The sequence below is a fragment of the Calidris pugnax genome, unplaced genomic scaffold (assembly GCF_001431845.1).
Source record: "Calidris pugnax isolate Ruff unplaced genomic scaffold, ASM143184v1 scaffold102, whole genome shotgun sequence".
Lineage (NCBI taxonomy): Eukaryota > Metazoa > Chordata > Aves > Charadriiformes > Scolopacidae > Calidris > Calidris pugnax.
In genome coordinates, this window is record NW_015090846.1 from 4,369,310 (window position 1) to 4,390,646 (window position 21,337).

The 21,337-nt window shown below is 54.6% G+C and overlaps 1 protein-coding gene across 2 annotated transcripts in view; it reads right to left on the minus strand.

The window, feature by feature from the left end:
- KCNT1 (potassium channel, sodium activated subfamily T, member 1) overlaps window positions 1–21,337 on the minus strand; it is a 46,046-nt gene that overhangs the window by 14,999 nt on the left and 9,710 nt on the right. For both annotated transcript variants that reach the window (XM_014943079.1, XM_014943080.1), the window contains exons 2-16: window positions 19,081–19,122; window positions 10,228–10,307; window positions 8,918–9,017; window positions 8,054–8,110; window positions 7,692–7,740; window positions 7,111–7,170; window positions 6,155–6,229; window positions 5,741–5,824; window positions 5,165–5,259; window positions 3,279–3,459; window positions 3,019–3,183; window positions 2,143–2,279; window positions 1,851–1,914; window positions 1,339–1,447; window positions 716–824 (exon numbers count right to left, since the gene is read on the minus strand). In XM_014943079.1, coding sequence (XP_014798565.1) covers window positions 716–824; window positions 1,339–1,447; window positions 1,851–1,914; window positions 2,143–2,279; window positions 3,019–3,183; window positions 3,279–3,459; window positions 5,165–5,259; window positions 5,741–5,824; window positions 6,155–6,229; window positions 7,111–7,170; window positions 7,692–7,740; window positions 8,054–8,110; window positions 8,918–9,017; window positions 10,228–10,307; window positions 19,081–19,122 — 1,407 coding nt within the window. The remainder of the gene's footprint in view (window positions 1–715; window positions 825–1,338; window positions 1,448–1,850; window positions 1,915–2,142; window positions 2,280–3,018; window positions 3,184–3,278; window positions 3,460–5,164; window positions 5,260–5,740; window positions 5,825–6,154; window positions 6,230–7,110; window positions 7,171–7,691; window positions 7,741–8,053; window positions 8,111–8,917; window positions 9,018–10,227; window positions 10,308–19,080; window positions 19,123–21,337) is intronic.

Genomic DNA, 21,337 nt, shown 5'->3' on the forward strand with positions numbered 1-21,337 from the left:
CGGCAGGAGGGCTAATCACCCCTGAAGCTGCCATTTAGACCAACAGGGGTGAGGTTATGGAGACACATTCCCTTGAGCTGTCGGTGGTCACAGGCTGAGGATGAGCTTGTTTTCATTTCTGATTTTAAGTGGTTTTTTTATTTAACAAGGGCTCCCGGGGGGCACAGAGGCCGAGTTCAGAGCCCGTGTTGGCAAATAGCTCTGAGCACGGGGCGGGAGTCACCTGGGAAGGGTGTTTCGTAACTCTTTTGATGTCACATTACCCAAAATTCAGACATTTCTGACTGGCCAAGGGGGGTGGGACCCACACCACCCCTTCACCAGGCTGGTGGACCTCCTTCCAGAGGTGTTTTATATAAACCTGCCAAACGCCCTGCAGGGTCTGGGTTTGCACGTGCTGAGAATGAACCTTCCCTCCCGCAGGACCATGCCAGTATAAAGAAGACATTTTTATCCCCAGTCTCTGGAAAGGTGGTATCGGGGACCCCCGCTGCACTCCCCTACAGTATTGGCTTTTGCTCCCCACCTGGCTTGGGGGTCCCAGTGTGCTCCCCTAGACCCACACTAGACCCTCAACCTCCTCCCCTGGGCCCAGAGCCCCCACCACCAGCTCTGCCATCCCTCCATGCTCAGGATGGGGTGGTGGAGGCAGGGACAGGCAGGGACAGGCAGGGACAGGCAGGGACAGGCAGGGACAGGCAGGGGCAGGACTCACTGGCCGCGGGAGGTGTGGACCAGCAGCGTGATGAGGGTGGAGGTGGCGGGGCAGACGCAGTTCAGTGCCAGCATGGCATATTTGCACTCCTCTTCGCAGACGACGTGATCTGAAAGGCAGAGGGGACCGTCAAGGCAGGGAGGGGGACGCCCAGGGATGGGGTAATTTCGGGATGGTGGTGGGGACTAGGTTCTTCCTCCTCCTGCCTGGCCAGGAGGGCTTTTAGCTGATCAACAGCCCCCAGGGAAGACCATAAATGGGATTAATGCAGGCAGGAAGACAGGGATGCTGGCTGGAAACCAGCCGGGTGGACACCAGCCCACTGAGGCCACCATGGGGACACACACCCAGTCACACGTGGGACTGGTGGCCCCACAGGCAGCCCACCCTCGAGCAGCCCAGAGAGGACTCTACCCCAGCCCCAGGCGCGATGCTGCAGGCTTTAGTGTGCATCCTGATATAGAGCTGATCTAAAAGATCTTCCAGCTGAGGAGTCTCAGCACCAGGTCATGGACTCCCCCAGGATGGAAACACGGCTGGAGACATCAGTGATGGCAGGTAGGGCAGTCCAGACCAGGGAAGCCAGCAGTGCTGCCCACTGCCACGCAGCCCCCCCGACTCACCAGCAAACTTCACGTGAAACTTGTTTTCAGGCTTTAGGATCTGAACGTAGAGAGGGCAGTTTGGAGCAAAATCTTTCACAGCCCAGGCTCTCAGGATGGTCTGGTGGTCCTAGCCAAGGAGAAGAGCAAGAGGTACTTGTCTGACAGCTTATTTTCCCCAATGTTTCTACACCCAGAAAAAACTGCAAAGCACCCGTCCACCGTGGAGACGTACGGCAAGGAATCCTCCAACCAACACCCACTGCTAATGGGGGATTGCCTCCCTCCCTGCTCCCCAAAACCCAGCACTGATGGGAAACTGGGACAGCAGAGGGAGGGTGAGACCCAGGGGCTCAATTGGTGACATGCTGTTGTGTGTCCCCATGCAGACCCCACACCACCTCTGTGTTTCTCTGCAGTCACTGCCCGTCCCTGAGGACCCTTGCAGAGGCAAGATGCAGTGATTGCCCTGGTCCCTTCCAGCCTGAGAAATGAAAAATCTCCGACCGTGCCATCCCCCAGCCCTGGCTTACTGCCGCGGTGCGGTCCACCTCATTTCGGCTGCTGAGAATGAAGCAGGCTTCTCCGTTGTCCATCCTGCAAACAGAAAGCATGAACCCCATGAACTGCACGTGCCAGCAAAGCCAGGCATCTGCCCGTACCAGCCGGGGCACTGCCAACCCCCCAGCGAAGGCATCGAAGGGATGCCCATCATCGTGCATCTGGGCTGCCATCACTGGGAACCCTCCCCTGTGGCTCCAAGGCCAGTGGGCAGCCTGGTAAGACCAGCCTCGCCGTGGAGGTGCAGCGTGCCCCTCTGCTCACTTGGCTCTCATGAGGTCCTGGTCCTTCAGCGCAGAGCCCTGGAGGTAGATCACTCGCTGCGACCACAGAGGGATCTGCAGGACCCGCCGCACCTGGATGTCCATCTCTGTCGGGCAAAGTATCACCACGTAGTAATCCTGGAAGAGAGAGGCTCGTGAGGGTGGGCAGGGTGGCTGTCCTGCAGTGAGTTGAGGAACGGGACTTTGCTGCCTGTCCCCATGTGTGAGACCCCCTGCTCTGGGGCTCTGCAAGGGTCTTGGAAAACACAGCAGCAGCTTCCCCACTCCGTTCCACATAACAAAGCCAACAGCAAAGTGGAACTAGAAACAAGGAGGATTTTAAAGCTTAATGTGTGGAATCAAGGCTGGGTGATGGTAACAAAGTGTATGTGAGTGTGGGAACGAAACGTAAACCGAAACACGTCTGTGATGTTCTCATCGTGGGGTGATGGAAAGGCACGGTTATTTGCTTGAAGATCACTTATTGTGTGGGGATACTCCAGTTAGAGCTGGGTAAATCCACCGAGGTTTAGCAATTACACGTTCTGTTCTGTCTGAGATTCTTCATTCAGTAAAGACATCACTACATTTAGAAAACTCCCTCCGGTCCCTCTCCATGTCCTTACACAGTGCTGTCGCAGGCCTGGCCCAAAAATGGGGCAGAGAGAGCCCCACCACTGAGATGGGAAAGTGAGGTGGCCCCAGGGTACCACTTGTACCTTTGGCCGGTGCTGGGCTGGATGGCTTTTACCTTATTCTTTGCTAAAGCCACCATAACCAGGCAGGACACCCACCACCAGCAGTGACCCGGCCATGTCCAGCAAGGCTGTGAGCCCAGCAAGGGCCACCACTGACCAAGAACATGCCTGGTCCTCACCTGCAGGCGCGGGTGGGCGTAAAATTCATTGAGAAAGTCCATGAGGAGGTCGATCTTGAGGGAGCTGACACACAGGACGACGTGTTTCTCCGTCTGGGCACGGTGACGGCTGTAATTGCCTCCCGACTTCTGCCGCTCCATCCACAGGTAGACGAGCTCCTCGAACTGCAAACGAAGGCAGAGAGCTGACGTCCCCATCGGTGGGGCTGCCCAGCTGTGGGCTCTGCATCCCTCTCCGTCCTCGGCCACATGGGTCTAACCTGGAGCGGCAGCACGACCAGGGCGACGCAAATCATTATCACGACAAGAAGCTGGGAAGGCCAGATCTTTGGTGTCACGTCTCCGTAGCCCACGGTGGAAAAGGTGACGATGCAGAAATAGAAGGACTTGAAGAGGGAGAGCTTCTCGCCTGCTCTTTCTAAATGCTGGATGCCACAGGTCCTGAAGGGAGAAAGTACACATCACAGTGAGCACCTCCCTGCCCGGGAGATGGTCAGTGCCCATAGCTCCTGCTGAAGTCAGTGGGGAACCCTAGAAGGTGACTTACACCCATGTCCATGGAGGAAATTTGTCCGTAACACGCTGTCAGCATCAGCAGTGGATTTATGTCACCGATATTATACAGCACTTACAGATCAAGGAGTGAGTCTGATGTGATTGCTCACCAAAGCCCCACGGGGAAGTCTAAGTCCTGGGTGATGGGTCATGATAAGACCACGCCGTGGACAGCATGTCAAACACCCCCTGGGGGCTGCCTTTGCATTGCCAAAAAACAAAATGTGGAAGCAAGCAGCTGTCCCAGTAAGGTTCCAGAGGGACTCAGCCCATGGGAATAGGGATGCAGGAGGCAGATCCCAGCCCTCACTCCCAGCCCTGTGCCTCTGCTCTTGCAAAGCCGTGCCACAGAGCCACCTCGCTGCCTGCAGGAACAGGCAGCACAACTCCACATACCTGCCATTTCAAAGTCATCTTGTTGAACACAAGTGTCACCTAAGTCATCCTGGACCCCAGTTCTAGCCCTGCTGCATCCACCAAGAAACACGTCCAGGGCCCCAGCAGGCGGGAGGTGCCACGGGCAGGGAGTGCTGCCGAGCTCCGAAATGGCATTAGTCATTCACATCAGAGGATCCTCTTTATTGCCAAAGACTCATGAGCCTAAAAGCTTCATTTCCTGCCGTTTAGTAACTTAATGGTATTATATGCTACAAATCCAGACCAAGGGAGCCAGAGGAAGATTCAAGAAGCCTAATTTAAAGCTAAGTACCCAGCGATGAGAGCCGAGTCCTTTATAGAGAGATGCCCTTGTTGCCGGCGATGCGCGGGGTAAAGGGCCCAGTTAATTAGCAGGAGCCCCAGTGGCCAATCACACAAACGAGCTCAGCAGCCATGGGCTTGGTGGGGAGGAAGAGCCAGCGGGTGCAGTGGGACCTGGTGAATGAGCCGTCACACACGGCCGTGTCCCCGCAGGAAGATGCTGTCCCTGCCCTCCACCCTGCAGCGAGACTGGCGACCGCATCCCCCGTCACGACAACACCCTCATCCTCACACACAGCCATTAAAATGTTTCTGGTAAATCATATAATTAGGGAGGATAATTAGTTTCTAAAATAGGAATTGATCTTCCCAGCTTTCAGCACGCTGGGGAGTGAAACGAGGCAGGGAAGAGCCCAGTGCCGGGGGCTGGTGGTGGCAGGGGGTCCTCCCAAAGTGCCAGCAGGTATGGCCATGGCCAACCAAAGCCCATGGACACACATGGAAAACTTGGGCACACTCCTTGCCATGGCTCCCCTGCTTCCAAAACTCAGCCTGAGGAACCAGAACTTGTCCCGTTAGCGAAGGAAAGATGCCAGAGACTTGGGAGTTCAATCCAATCAGCAGCCCTGAGTAGTTACACTTTCCTCAGCGTGCAAAGACCTCCCAGGCTGAAAAATCAAGCTAGAAGACACTGCCTAAAGGCAGAATCTCCTCTGGCTTCCCAAATCACCACGTTATGTCCTGGCAGTGCCATGGACAGCTGAGAAGGTCCCACCCCACCTCCCTCTCCTGGAAGCCCATTGAGAGCCTGGCTCCACCAGTCACCCCTGGGACGGGCAGAGCTGGTTTCCCTGGACAAAGATGGTTTTTTGAAAGGAAGAGCAACACTCACCCCGTGAAAACGAGACACAGGAGGGTGCAGATCAGAATGAGCACCTGGTTAAACATCGCAGACTGGGTCCTTTGTATGGCTCGGTGCAGGTCGTTCTGGGAAGAGAGGAGAGGGCTCTCACCAGCACAGAGAGGCTGAGGGTGAAGCACCCTCCAAGAACCAACTGCTGCCTTGCTGCTCCAGCAATGGCCCCCCAGATGAAGGTGAGGACAGAATTTGGCCCTTGAAAAGGGGCGTGCATTTCTGTGAGCAGGTCTGGGCTCTGCTGCTGGGAGAGACAGCTCAAGTGGGCACCTGGGAATGGCTGGAGTAGCTCATCCTGCTGTAAATCCCATATCCCAGGGACAGCCAGAGGCCATCCCTGTCAATACACAGCCAACAGAGTCAACATGGCTCAGTCACCAAAGGTCTCCTGCTCAGGTCCACAGCCCAGCATCACCAGCCAGCAAAGCCTCATCTCCCACCGACCCCGGCACCCACTGAGCACCCAAATCCCACCCGAGAACCACCCACAGGCGAGGATCCCCCTGCCAGTGTCCCCAGGCAGAGGGACCCAGGGTGAAAGGGGTCACTCACAATCATGTTCTCCAGGGCATACTTGGCAAGCCAGCAGTTCAGAAACACGGGGATGAACAAATTCCTCAAAGGAGGCCAGAATATCTACAAAAGCAAGAGTTACTCGCAGAAAAATCCATGCTCTTTATCGAGCCCCGTCGGGAAGGATCCATCTCCAAACCCAGCCCTGGCCTCTGCAGAGGCTGCCACCAAAAGTGGCCCCGCTCCCTCGGCTGCAGCGGAGCAGCTGAAAACATGTTTTTGGGGATAACTCCCTAGAGAAAGTCATTATGTTGAACAATATCGAAGAAGAAAATTTTCTGCCAGCTTTAAAAACTACTTGGCCAGACATCCATTTTTCTTTATTTCGCCACCAAAGCTACAGTACTAATTAAACTTAAAAGTTGCTTTAAAACGTCACCGGGAAACACTCACCGTGATAATAAACGGCACCGTGTTGATCATCTCAAGGATGAATGAAATGCGAAAAATCTGTTCCCAGATGTTCCCCTGAGGAATTAAAAACAAATAAAAATTAAATAAGCTTTAAAATCTGCCAAAGGACAATTAAAAGCTCCTACTCGGCCACAGACCCTGCTAAATGGGGGAAGTAAGACCAGAGCAGCCAGGAGGACGCTCCGGTTTGCCTGCAGTGCTGGTGACAGGCACGCTGGAGTGGATACAGCCTTCCTGACCTGGTGGGTCCCTCCCACAGCCACAATGTCCCTCTGTCCATCACCACTGCTGCCTGAAGCCAGGGGACACCAACGCTTTGTGCAAGGATGGAGAATGAAGAGTGACAGATACAGATGGCTGGCGCTCGAACCAGGCGGGTGATACGGGGTCTGAGTCTTTTCCTGCCAACTGGCCCAGGGACCCCGAGAAGATGCCATTTGTTAAGGTGACTTTTCTTGGCCGTTTTTAAGGGGCTTTGATGCAAAGGAGCCAGCCTGTCCCTCTCCCTGCCTGGCTTGGAGCAGTGCCAGCTACCTCGGGAGGCAGCAGACCTCGGCACAAGCAGGGGTCACGCTGCTGAGCTCAGCTCCAGGTCCTCAGCCTTAGGAAACTCAGCCTGTGTCAATCTGCTCCCCTCCTCCCCTCCCCCTAAAAAAAGCTGCAACCTTTTGTAAAACAGCTCTGAATTTAAAGCAAGGTGGAAAAAGAAGAGATCCCCCAGCTCTGCTCTGCCAAACGCTCATCCAGCAGCCCGAGGCGGAACGAGAAAGGAAAACAGCCACAGCCAGCTGAGACCTCACCGAGACAAACATCCTCTCAGGATGTGCCTCTTCAGGCTTCAGACAGCTCAAAGACAGAGAAATGAATTCGTGCCGGGGGGGGGGATAGGACCCAGAGTGCGCATCACTGTCCACCGCCCGCCCCGGGGCACGTACCTTGTAGCTGAGATAGATGAGCAGCATGGTCTCCAGGAAGCTGATTAAAGCTATGCTGACCTGTGGAGACAGACAGGCAAAGGTTCCTGAGGGCTCTTTGGATGCACCGTGGGTCACTCAGAGCTCCGCCGAGCCCTCCCTGCCCTGGGCCACGAGGAGCCACCTGGGTATCGCAGACACAAGCCTGTTTCTTTGCTTTCCCTCCACCCGTTTGGGTTAGACGTGAGAGCATCTGCCACAGATGTGCAGGCAGCCCTGGACGGGCTCTCAACCCTCCTACAAGCGATTCCCTGAGCATCTGCCCAGCCTGAAAATAACCCATTATTGGTACAGCTGCATCCAGGCTGGGGAGGAGCTGAGCCAGCCTCATGGTTTTATCTTCCTACAGCTTCTCCTCTCCTATCGGACCTTGAGATTTTCACCCAGGGCCATGTTGTTGCTCCCAGCAGAAGCCCCAGCTCATTTTCTGCTCTCCCAAGGGGACCCCCGGCTGCTGTGGGCAGAGGATGCCCTGAGACCCGCTGGCAGCAGAGCTCAAGCCCCAGCTCCTGCTGGGCTCCTGCTCGACCGTGGGCACTCACCTGCACAGCCCACAGCGGCGTCTTTCTATCCACCCAGAAGATGTGTGACCTGCAAAGAAAATTCAAAGTGGATCTGAACTGTAGCCCAACCAGCCAACCTTTACCCCCCACCGAACCCATCGCTGATGCAGGATCCAGCACAGGGCTGCTGCTGGGGCTCCTTTCTGCCCAGTTTGTGCCAGCAGCCCCTGCACTGGGAATAAACTGTTCCCAAGGCTGCAGCCACAGGCACTTGTCGATTGATTTGATCCTGGGATGATGCCCCACATCCCTGGAGCAGCCCCGTCACCAAGAGACGGAGCACCAGCCACATCCAGCACTGCATTCCCCCATCCCCAGCACTGGGGCAACTCTCCACTCACCAGTTTATCTTCGTGGACTGGTTGAAGGTCGTGTAATTCTGCTTTTCGCATTCCCAGCTAGGAGAAGAGAAAGACAAAGCAGGGGAAAGCAGTCAGCAGGGTGGGGGGGAAAGGAAAAGGGGTGTTGGCGTTGACTCGTGGGGTGCCCTCACCAGCTCTAAACACACACTGGTCCACCCTGAGGAAAGGGGATGCCCTGAACTGCAGCTGGGCTAAACCTGGCCGGGATACGCTTAATTCCAGTCACGCTTAATTGTTACAGATTTGAAACCACTTTTGGACAAGACAGATGTACTTGGTAGTCTGCGACTTTTACAAAGAGAAAATCAAATTGCTATTTCTCCTAGCTCTTGAAAAAAAACCAAACCCACACTGTATGTGAGCTAAACAACGCAAGGACATATTAAAAATAGGCTTATACTGAAACCCAGAGCAAAGCTGGTGTATGTAATCATCTGTCACCTGGGGGAACGAAATGGCAAAACACATTTCCTTCCCAAATGCTTAAATGGGATTTAGCATAAGTGTCTTCAAGGGCATCAGGATTCAGAAAATACTTGCACGGTGATGCCCTGTAATCGTGAGCATCACAGGTGATGCCCTACCTGTGCCTGAAGGCCACGCTGTGCCCTGACTGTTAGAGCCAGAAAGATTTTGGAAACGAATGTGGCACCGAATTTTTCCACCACCCTCCCCAAATATTCCACGCAGGGCCAGTGGCTGCCCAGTGCCTGTCCACGGGGTTCGAGCAGGGAGGGAAGCCCACCAGACCGGCAAAGTTTGGCATCTCCACACCCGCCACGAGTGGCTGCCACCACCTCTGCACCCCCATGGCATGGGGAGCCCGGCGGCAGCGGCACTCACCAGCCTATGCCCTCCTCCGGGTTGTCCAGCAGGACACGGACGATGTAGAGGAGGCAGGTGAGCAGCTTCAGCGAGAAGTTGAAGAGCCGGATCCTTAGGCCTGTGGCAGAGGGGAGCACGGTGTGGGGCAGGCAGCACACCCTGGGCACCCCATGCCCCCAAGGGACCCCGTGCACCCTGGGCACCCCATATGCCCCGGACAGCCTGTGCACCTTAAGCATCCTACGCACCCCGGACACCCCACAACCCAGCCTCTTCATTTTCCCCCAAGCTTTTGCAGTGACCCCTTCACCACGGCACCCCACTGAGCCCCAGGGGAGCTGCAGGAGCCCCGGGGCAGCACAGGAACGATGCTCACGCTTTCCCTGGGGCTCTACGTGTCCTACCCAGAGACAAATATACAGGAGGTTGATACAGAAATAAATAGCGATGAGTCAGCTCCTTGCTGGCCCCAATAGACGTGAGAGGCAAAGAAGGGAGCTGCTGAAGTGTGTCCCCCTCATTAGCAGGCATCCATTAAAAAGCATCAGACAGACAGGGCCAGGACCCTGCTCCGCTGGCCACGCTGCAAACCGCTTGTGGGAGGAGGGACGGGGAGGAAAAGCTGCTGCTTTATCCGCTCTCCCTCCCCAGCCGGTTCATCGGGTGATTACTCAAATTACAAGTGAGAAATTCATCACATTTTCATTAAAAACTTCCCCGTGGGCACCCTGTTGTGCTGCGCTCCAGCTTTTTAACAAGACGACAGGATGCAGGGAGGAAAAGAAAATGTGAATTTATAAATTAACGAGCGGACTCCCTCCAGACAGCTAATGACATTTCAGAGAAAGAAAATAAAAACACCATTAGTCAAGAGGAGGCTAACCCGGATGGCTGAAGCAGGAACGGGTAACTCACAGCCGGTCTCAGCTGTCCCCATGGCCACTGACCTCCTGTGGGCACGGGGAGCATCGCTGGCTCCATGGCGGGGACGTTTGCTCCCTGACCCCTCCAGGTAGCTCCTGACACCCACCCTGCTCCCTGCCAGTTTGTCCCAGCTGGTTCCCGTGCTGTCTTTGTCCCCAGTGAACAGTGGTGGCTGGCAAAGTCCCCTCCTCCCTGGGCAACTGCATCCCCCCAAACCAAGTTGGCCAACACCCAACGAAAAGGCCAACAGGCAGCTGCATCCCTGGGCTGGGGACACACAGGGAAACAGCCACCAGCAGATGGCAATGGCTTCTCATCCCAGGAGGACGGAGGACAGCTCTGGAGCCCCGGCAGGGTTTGTTTTCTCCCAGTACACACTCGGATTCCCCGCACGGGGCACTCACTGGATCGCTGGTTTTTGATGAAGAAGAGCTTCAGCCGCTCCTTGAAGGTGTTTTCATTCACGTAGAACTCGACCTGCACCCTGTGGGGAAAGCACCCAGAGCAGCCCATCAGCAGGGCAGGAGGTCGGACTCAGGGTCCCCCCCAGGAGCCCTGTCCCCCCCATCTTGGCTGGATGACCCCCCAGAGCAGCCCACAGCAGACCCCGGGCTCAGCCCTCAACTCCCAGTTGCTCCCACCGTACCAAATCACTGGTACCACCCGTTGTGAGCACCAAGATGTGGCACGTTGATGACTACCAAAGCAGTTGATGTGACCCACAGGGCCAGGTCTACTTTGGGTTTAGGGCTCTGCTTTCATTCACGTGCAACCAGCTGACATCAGAATGGCAAACTTCTCCTTTCCCACACACTTTACAACATTAAAAGCCTCTCGGAAAAGCGGTGACCTTAGAGCAGTCTCCCCCAGCAATGTTTTATCTGCTCCAACCCCCTGTGGCTGCAGCAGAGCAGGAGCCAGCGAGGGTGACATCCCCGGTACCCCCATGCCCCAGCTATGCCCGGGTGAGAGCAACATTCAGCACTGAAACTGTTAAAAAGCAAATTCGATCTAAAATGAGAAAATTTCCCTTTGTTGCTAAGATACCACATTTGGCCATTCCAGAAAAACCCAGGCGCTGCCAACCAGCTCAGAGCCTCCCTTGGCATTCGGAGCCGCTGGTGGCTCGTGGCACGGGGCTGGATGGCAGAGAGCCACCCGCCGGGGCACCTCGCAGAAACCAGCTCGGGAGGAGCCACAGGTGAAATTCAAAATGCCCCCGTCCACTTCTGTGACCACCGTGGGCACTTCTCCATCTTCAGCTGCTCCCATCTCCATCACTGACCCCCACCCGCGGCCCTCCTGCTGGTCCTCACGTGTTGGGCAGATGCCCACAACCTCATGGACCAGGAAAAACTTCACCAAGGCTGGAGGTTCCTCCCCACGGGTGTCAGTGGGGTGTGGGATGGAGCACACCCAGACTAAAGGTGTGCAGACAAAACTGGTTCCTGCTCAGCCCATCTGCCTCCCGCCTCTCCTACTACTTTATAAACATCTCCAGCCCTTCGCAAACTCACTCATTCCCACCAGGCAGGGCTGGTTGTAAATCAGACGCCTGTCTGCTGAGTGCAGATAAAAGGGATTGTTTTCTGATGTCTTGGCTTCAGACTCTGAGCAAGACAGAGTTTGTTCATTACTGTTACAGCTGCTAATGGAGTTAAGTGCAATGAACGAGCCCTTCCTCCTATTTCACTGCGATCAACGAGTCTCTTAAGTAAGTGTTATTATTATTACTGGATTTTTAACTGCTTGGGAGAGGTCATCAAGGTGTCATCAATCAGGCATATTACCAAGCCAAGGCGCAGACCAAGGTGAGAAAATTCCCAGTGACAGTCACTGAACACACCACCCCGTGCAGCCCCCGTGCACACGTGGTGCCGGCTCCAGCCGAGTGTGCTGCCTGGCACACGCCACCGAATCGTGATTTATTGGAAAGCAGCTGCTATTCGCTCTGACGAGAGAGGGATAAACTAATATTTACTGAGCGGTAAAGCTGAGCTGATCAGGCAGCAAATTGGGGAGGGGTTTTATGAGACCCTGCTTGCTCGGGAGTCCCTCGTCCTGGTACCCACCAGCATCTGCTGGCATTTCCCAGCCACCCTGACCACTTGTGAGGAAACTGCCCAGCATATAAAAAGCATGGCACAGCCCTGAGAGCTCCTCGGGGCTTCTTGTGGACTCCCTTATCAGGTTGAAAAGTCAGATTTTAATTAGCAAGGCTCTGATGTGCAGAAAGCAAACGCCTCAGGCAGAACAGCTGGGATAAGGTTTTATGCGAACTATCAAACTTTGCATCTCTTCTGTCACAAAGCAGCTTAACCTCCAGCTCAACCCCCTTGGGGTGACACAGTGGGGACCCACCAGCAGCTCCCTGGTCTAGTGGCTGGCAGGGACCGAGTTGGGTTGGGGTGGCTGATCCGCTCCCAGAGCCCATCCTTCAGCATCTCCCTAACGCCCTGTAATGGAGGTGACAATAACCAACAGCCTCCGTGGGACAGCCACCAACCCTGTTAAGACATCTGGCACTTCTGCTGGTTGCCATGCCAAGGGGAAGAATGCCCAGTCCTCAGCCAACCCATCAGCAGTGATGAGAGCATGTCGCTCCTCACCAGGACCTCAAAGAAAATGCTAAAGCATGAACGCACCTGTGGTGGGAACTGCAGGGTCTCACCAAGATCACAGAAACACAGAATCACAGAATCTTCATGGTTGGAAGGGACCTTTGAGATCATCGAGTCCAACCACAGAAAAACAAAATAAAACAAAAAACCAAAACACAAACAAACAAAACCCCTGCAAACAGACACAAACCAACAATCCCAAGCACCAGAGCACGCCCTGAAGAGCCATGTCTACACATTTCTTAAATCCCTCCAGGGATGGTGACTCCACCACCTCCCTGGGCAGCCTGTTCCAGTGCCTGACCACCCTCTCAGTAAAGTCATTCTTCCCAATATCTAATCTAAACCTCCCCTGCCCCAACTTCAGACCATTTCCTCTGCTCCTCTCATTATTCCCTTGGGAGAAGATGCCAACCCCCACCTCTCTACAACCTCTTTTCAGATAGTTGTAGAGGGCAATGAGGTCCCCCCTCAGCCTCCTCTTCTCCAAACTAAACATGCCCAGTTCCCTCAGCCTCTCCTCCTAGGACTTGTTCTCCAGACCCCTCACCAGCTTGGTGGCTCTCATCTGGACACGGGTGGCTCTCCTCTGGACACAGCTCTCCTCTGGACACATACCTCATCCCAAATGTGCCCAGCTGGCAGGGGAAGGAGCTGACCCTGCATTGCAGGGGGGTCTTTGCACCGACCCCACTGCGTGGTGACCAGCAGCACTCGCTGGCAGGAGAAGGGGGCAGGGAGGTGGGTGGGCAACCACGGACCCTGCCGTGGGGACAGGAACACTGGGGAGTGAGGAGGAGGATTTATGAGCTCTGGCTGAGGCAGCACGATGCCTCAGGAGCCCGCGGCCGTACAGGCAGAGCTGGGTAAGCACAGCTTTAACACGTGTTAAAATTAATCGTTTCCAAAGCCAGACTTGGCAAATGATTTATCTGTGTCAGGGCATAAATCAGCCGGCCACAACTGCACACACAAGCTAATTGCTCCTTCTCCTTATTAAAAATGCCCAGGAAATGCCAGGAACTGGCCGTCAGCTCCGTCGTGAGCGCCGGGCACCCCATTCATCAGAGTCCCTGGGGATTAAGGGCATGAAGGAGAGGGAGACTTCAGGGAGCACGATTCCTCTCCCAGACACTCGCCTCCATACCAAAGAAACAAACAGCAATATAAATCTCTGTCGCCAGACAGATGGTTTGCTGATCTATAGCATTGCAGCCCACCTCAAGACTATGAATATAAACGCTGACAGATAAAAGAATTGAATTATTAGAAGGCATCAAACTTTTCATGACAAAATAGCCCATGAATTAATTCATCATAAAGGCTGCAGGAAGAAGAAACAGTTGGAAACCAACTGGAGTGTATCTTGGGGGGAAATGGGGGTGTTTGTCACAGCAAAGAGATGAAGAAATAAAAGCATGTAGAAAGAACATATTCCTGTGGAGACAACCTGCCCATGCTCTTCCTGGGCTGCACGCCCGGAGCTGGATGGGACCCTGTAGCCCTGGTCCTGTTGATGCCCTGGACAAGCCCCAGCAGCGCCATGGGGTGAGGGTCCCATGGGGCAGAGAAAGGGCTCAGCATGATGGGGACCAGGGCAGTACCATGGTCCAAGAGCCCACTCCAGCACTGGCACCCCAGAGCCGACCCATGGCTGAACGAGTGACGGCTTTTACCAGGTAACAGCAACCATCAGAAAGCAGTAACACACCTACTCCATTTCCAGCCGAGGGAAGGAGATTATATCATCTAAAACGTACCCTTTAATTTTGTTGTCAGGAAGTTAACTTCAAATAAAAAAAAATCAAGCTAAACTCCGACTGCATTAACCGCCCCAAAAAACACAGACACCGACAGGCTCTGCCGTCACCGCGGCTCAGCCAAGATGGTCCATCCAAACCGACCTCTCCCCGCTGCTGTGGCCAGGCACTGCTCCCACCAGCCTAGCTTCCCTCCTGCTGGCCAAGTATCCCTTCTACTGGCCAAGTATCCCTCCTGCTGGCCAAGTATTCCTCATATCAGCTGAGCATCCCTCCTGCCAGCCAGGCATCCATCCCACTAGCCAAGCATCCCTCCCATCGGCCGAGCATCCCTACCGCTGGCCAGGCATCTGTCCCACCAGCCCAGCATCCCTCCCACTGGCCAAGCATCCCTCCCACTGGCCAAGCATCCCTCCCACCAGCCCAGCATCCCTCCCACTGGCCAAGCATCCCTCCCACTGGCCAAGCATCCCTCCTGCCAGCCAGGCAGCATGGTGTCAGCCCAGCCTGTGCAGCACGGAGGGACACAGGCAGCAGGTTACTCTGCAGGAAGGGAGCAGGCAGCACACCAGTTCCCCCAGTCCCCCCACCTCACCCCGGCTGAACCTCCCCGGGCTGCAGAGATAATCATCACGGTACAAGTTTAGTTACAAGCCCTTTGCTTGGAAGTGTAATTACCGCTATTACGTACTTCATAATGCCTGAGCAATTTCATTTTCTTTGCTTGGTTATTTATTGTACTTTATTAATCTAAGATTAGAGACAATTTGTTCTAAGACGATAAGCTCCCAAAAAAGACACAACAGTTTGCTCAGAGAAGCACAGGATGCAAGACCAGGATGAGCACAGCCCGGCTCGCCGGCACCAAAATAGACATCGAGCACAGCCCCAGCTCCACACTTGTACCTTTCCCTAGAGAGCTGGGGATAAACACACTCCCCTTAAAAATAACCATGAAAAATAGCGACCCACGTGCAGCCCCACACTGGAGCAAACCCACAGGGGCCGTGCAGGCAGGGATGGGGGACGCAGACGTGTCCCCAGGCTCTGTGTCCCCAGGAGACTGACATGGGTGCAGGCAGCCCCTCTCTGGTCCCCTCCACATGTGACAGCCACCCGGCATGGCCTGAAAGCTGGGACTGCTCCAAACTTGAAACGGCCACCCCCTGCACCAGGAGGCTGCCCAAAGCCTCCCTGCTGCCCTGCTGCTTTCCAAAGTGTCCCCAGGACACACTTGCTGTATTTCATATAGGGACTTCTTGCCATGAGAAGTGTATCTTCAAATAAATATGGCTCTCGAAAGACAAGAAAAAGATCTCAGCACCTCTCTGCAGCTCCAGTCCTTGCCCTCACATTTTGGTTGGGTGGGAAAGGACGCTCTCATTCCAGCAAATTTCTCAACAAACATTCCCTATCATGTAGCAGGACGCAAACGAGACTCTCCAGAGATTTGGTGGGGAAAAAAAAAGAAACCACAACAAAAACCCAGAAATCTCTGCAATCTGACAGCTGCCAACACTCCCCTGTGCCAAGACAGCTCAGTCTCATGTGAGACCCTGCTTCATCCCCCTGCTCCAGCTCTGCCTCCTCCATGCAAAACCACACTGGCCAAATACATAAGAAACATGGTTGTGGCCAAGTCTGGAATTGGAGAACCGTTCTGGTGGCCCAGGTGGGCTCTCTGGGGATGGGGTGTGGGTACCAGATACGGCCTGGGGCAGAGGAGGGTGAGGAGCAGTGCTGGAAGGGCAGGTCTGCAATGATTTGTCTCAGCACCCTGCAGGGTGAGGAGCAGCAGAGGACACTGTGCCAAGGGCAGGGTGCTGCTGAAGGTCCCGTGGCCCCGGGCTGCCTCCGGTCCTGTGCTCGGCCACCAGCCCAGCACACGAAGCAGCCAGTCCCAGCAGGGCACCAGGGGAAGCTGAGCAGAGGCCAAAGTCCTTCCGAAATAAACCACCAGACCAACCAGCCTGAGGCTCGGATACCTGCTGATGGCAACCACACAGACTACCCAGACAGACACACCTCCCGCAGCCGCCAGCCCTGATTTCCTTCAGAGATGCTCATTCCTTTTTTCCACTGTTTTCTTGGTGGTAACGGCCGTTTGGGTCCAGAAGCTACAGCGAGACGGATGACACCCAGTGAGCACCACCCCAGTGATCCACGTGTTGGCCATCCTCCATCTCTCCCAGGGCCAGCAGACAACGGGGGGCAGCTACGACCCTTCCCACCCCAGCCCTGGCTCGCCGGCGCGACGAGCCGCTCCCAGCGCAGCGTTTTGAGATGGAAATGGGGAATAGATGTATGGCTGTGTGCGTATAGAAAACCTGGGCGCCTGCCAACGTGAGGAAAACAGGGAACAGGCTGCCCCCACGCTCAATAAGCGGTAATTGAACAATTACTCAAAGGAGGAGGGTTGTGGGTTTCACCAAAGCTGTACCAGCTCAGCCGCCGGCGAGGGAACGGCTTCAAAACCGCACGGGGCTGCACGGCTGCGGGGTGGCATCTCCTGCCACGGCCCCACTGTCCCCTGCATCCTCCCCAGCAGCGTGGGGACCAGCACACAAGAGGGGCTCCACAAAATCTGCCACCTGGTTTTGCTTCCCTGCCCTTGAGAAACCTTGGGAGATCAGTGGGAGAGTCCGCACGGTCCAAAAAGACCCAATATTGCAAGAAGGGGAAATCTGCCCGTTTTCTACGCATCACTCCTGTTCCCAAGTCCCTTAGGAGGTGCAACACTGAAGCCACTGTCCCCTTGTTCTGCAGAGTCCCAGCTGATCCCCAAGGGTCAAGGCATCAGCCTCTCCCAGGCACCATCGCAGCCACCGTGGCACCAAACCATGATCAATAAAGCTGAGTCCCCACAGCAACAGACACACTGCACTGGGAACCACGATGATCTGGCACATGTTGCCCCAGGACTGGCTCAAAACCTTGTTTTTTCAAGACTTCATGCATTTACCATGAGAACAAATCAGAAAAAAAACCCCACCAAAGCATCTCCTGTTTTACTGTGGAGTGTGATTTTTGCCCAAGGAAAAGGAGCGATATTGCCAACTGCTCTGCAGCAAATTGAACACAGCTGGGTGCAGGTAATGTCATCCTGGCTCCGGCAGTAACCTGCAGGTTTACTTTTTTGGGGATGAAAAGCAAGATCCAAGCAGCCACTTCTGGAAAAACTCTACCCAAGCCCAAGGTTGGCTTCACAGGCCAGTCCTCACGGCCACCCCTCTTGCACCACGAGGTGAACGGTGCCCTGAATTCCTCCCCACAAGCACTGCCATCTCGGGGGGCCAAAACACGGCAGGAGGCACCACACCAAGTGCACAATGTCTCCACTGAGCCAGGAGTTGGCCAGCCCTGACACGTGCTGCAGGAAAAGCCTCAGGAATCTGTGGTGATAAAAAAGAAAACTGCTGCTGGGCTTCTTTTTCCTGATTTTTTTTTTTTTCATTAGGAGGACACCGCAATGAAAATGGGATTTTTACGCTAGGAGTTCATCAGTTCCTCCTAAGACAGCTCTGATCTCTCTCCAACTGTATTTACCAGTTGCAGAGCTCATTTCCAGGCACCAAAGCGAGCACCGGAGGGAGCGGGGAAGCACTCAGGGGTTGGGGTTGAAGATCTCCCCATTGCAAGTGCCCCCAGTACCAAAGAGCAAGGGGGGTGATGCGCAGGGGGGCCGGCAGCGTGGCACCCACCCAGCACCCCCCGCACTCCCAAAATCACGAGTTCAGCCCCGGGGTGAAGTGGGACACACTGCTCCATCCCAGGGATGATCCGGTGCCTGATGAAGTTCCACAAGGACCATGCTTTAGCCAAGAAAGTTTGGACCAGATGATGCTTGAGGTCCCTTCCCCCCCTGGGATTCTATGAGGAGGTGGCACAAGGTGAGCATGGCCATGAGGAGCCAGGGGAGCACCAAGGTGCTCTGTGCCATGTTCTCATACAACCCTACCCACACGCCTGCAGCAAGAAGGACCTTGGCCCACAGCCTGCTCTCAAAGCTGGGTGCTGAGCCAGGCAGGATGGGGAGCTGCTGTGCTATGGGGGGACTGATCCCTGTGGGGGCAGAGGGCTCTCATTCACACTGTCCAAGGAGACACAGACCCTGGGCAAAGACTGACTCATCCCCCAACTCATCTTCCCACCTCATCTCCCATCCAAAGACTCATCAGCCTCACGGATGCACAGAGCAGTCCCAGCCTGCTCATGGCTGGGCAGTGGCACTGCCTGCCCTTAATAAAATAATAATAATAATAATAAAAGATTAAAACCCAGAAGAGAAGAACCACAGGAATAACACGCTGTGTTTTGTTTGGCTTATTTGTTTTGCAACATTGGAGATTGACACTCATGAGTCTGCTCCTGTAATTGCTTCTGCTGATGAATCTGGATTGTTTAATTAGAGTCTGCGCATGGAGCTCATCGTTAATGGGTAATCATCAATTTGCTGCCAAGGATATCACTTCTCCCCCAAGAAACTTGTCTGCCTCTGAGCGCAGATAGTCCTCCCCGTGGTGGGAACCATTACTCTTTCAGAAGAGCTTGCAGGTCCCATGCACAACTCCTTGGTGCCAAGGGCAGTAAAGGACCAACCTCGTGCTTATCAGCTCCCTTAAAAGCAGAATAATCTAGCACTAATTTAAAGTCTAGACTGACAACTGCTCTTGGCAGCTGGTACTGCCCAAAATACTTGGCTCAGGAGACACCATGCACACATGCACTGCACAAACACCCCGGATTTCAAGGGGTTTTGCTCTCCAGAGGACACGGTTGGCTTTTCCCCAGAGGCTGGGCGATGGTCCCTGGGGGCTGGTGGTGCCACGGCCGCCCTCGCCCCCTCCCCGCAGGGAAACGCACGCGGAGCACTTACTGTGAGAAGGAGGAATCCACGCTGAAGTCCTCGGCATGAGGCCTACGGAGCGAGAGCATCACAGGAGGTGAGGGAGACGTTCAGCTGCCCGGCAGAAACAGGCCCAACAGCCAGAGCTGTGCCACGGGGAATGCCAGCGCCGGAGGGACAAACAGCCACCAAAGTGCTTGGCTGAGGGTTGCACCACACCTGGGATGGGTCCCTGCTGAGGTCCCCAGAATGGGGATGCTGGGGATGCAGTGATGCTCTGGTAGCTTTCCCAGTGTACAGCCCCTTTAAGGGCTCAGCTCCATAGATAAGGACGTTCATAATGCTTTTTTTTGTTTGTTTGTTTGTTTTTAATGAGTCTCACAAACTGCATCCCTGCTCTGTCTCAGATCAGTGTCGCACTTTCTACAGAGAAATGATATTTTGAGAGATGATGGCTGGGGTGGTTTTAGGAACCTGACGCTATGTTTCTCCTACACACACCTTCACAGAGTTGATTTTACAGACACATGCGATGACCAGAGGATGGAAAACAAAATAAAATAAAAGAAGAGAAAGGAAAGGAACAGAAAGGAGCATGGGGGGTCATGGCAGGGGGAGAAAGAAGAACACAAAGATGCCCAGGAGCGGATGGGAGGTGAAGGGATCGTGCTCGTGTACTGTACATCCCACAGACAGACACACAGCCAGCAGCACAGTGCTGTGAAACAAAGCAAAAAAATTCCTTTTGCAAAACCAACACTCTCTTCAAGACATACCCATCCCTGTGGATGGTCATCACAGGTCCCTGTCACCTGAGCTGGAGCCTTTCCCTGCCACCCAGCGTCCAGCAGTGCCCTCTTTCCTATCCTTATTTAACACGAGTCTGGGCAATTGAGAAACAGAACCAAAGCAAAGGGGGCAGTTGCAGCCCATAAAGGTTTTTCTTTTATTTTCTTTTGTGCTTTATGAGTCCACAGGACTTCAGCACGGTTCACACTAAATAAAAGCAATAAATTCTCACTTCAATTAAAATGTGAGTCCAAAGGAAAGCAAGGCACAGAGAGCAGCTTCCCCGCGACGTGATTTAGTTTGCTACTACTCTTCTTTTATTACCTGTGAGAAGGCTGCAGGGAGGAGCTCAGCCTCCCAGAGCTGAAATACCTGCAGAGCACAAGCTGTGCCAACCAGAGCCACCATCCCGGGTGACACCGACAGTGATGTCCCCACACGTCAGACCCCAGAGACCCGCGGGAGATGCTCAACTGGGAGAGATCACAGAATCACAGAATCGTAGTGGTTGGAAGGGACCTCAGAGATCATCGAGTCCAACCACAAAAAAACCAAAAAACAAAAAACAAAACCCACCCACAACCTAAACACACAACAACAACCAGCCAAAACCATCACCCACCCACACAACATCCCACCACAAACCAATAGTCTTGGGCACTAGAGCATGCCCTGAAGAGCCATGTCTACACGTTTCTTAAATACCTCCAGGGATGGTGACTCCACCACCTCCCTGGGCAGTCCATTCCAATGCCTGACAACCCTTTCAGTAAAGAAATGTTTCCTAATATCCAACCTGAACTTCCCCTGGCGCAACTTGAAGCCATTACCCCTTGTCCTATCGTCTGTAACTTGGAAGAAGAGACCGACCCCCGTCTCTCTACACCCTCCTTTCAGGTACTTGTACAGAGCGATAAGGTCTCCCCTCAGTCTCCTCTTCCCCAGACTGAACAACCCCAGCTCCCTCAGCCTCTCCTCGTAAGACTTGTGCTCCAGACCCAGATGCTCAGTTTGGGAGAGATGCTGGGCTCCTTGAGGGGAGGTGGCCAGGGGAGCCAGTGTGGGGGCTGAGGGCTGTCTAAACTAGAGGCAGCCCCACTTCCCACCAAGCCGGGTGGTGAGCCCTCCCCAGGGAGCTGCTCAGGGGGCTGGGGGGCAGGAGATGCTGGGGGCTGCCTTGGCTGAGCCTCTGCCACCGCTTCTGGTCCCCATGGAGCCCAAGGGGACTCCCACAGGCAGCCCAGCACCCCCACCCTGGGTTTGTGCCCCTGGGGCTGCACATCCAGCCTTGCCCACAAATAATCTGGTTGTGAAAAGAAAGCATTTCCGTGCCACCTTCCCCTCCTGCCCCGCTGATTTTTAACTTGCTGGTGTGACCATCAGGGAACAGTAAGTTACTTCACACCCAGCTGGTCCCTCCTGCCCATCACGACCCCCGGGGTGGGTCTATCAGCCACGCTGTCCCTGGCACAGCCCTGGCATTTATTAATCACAAACA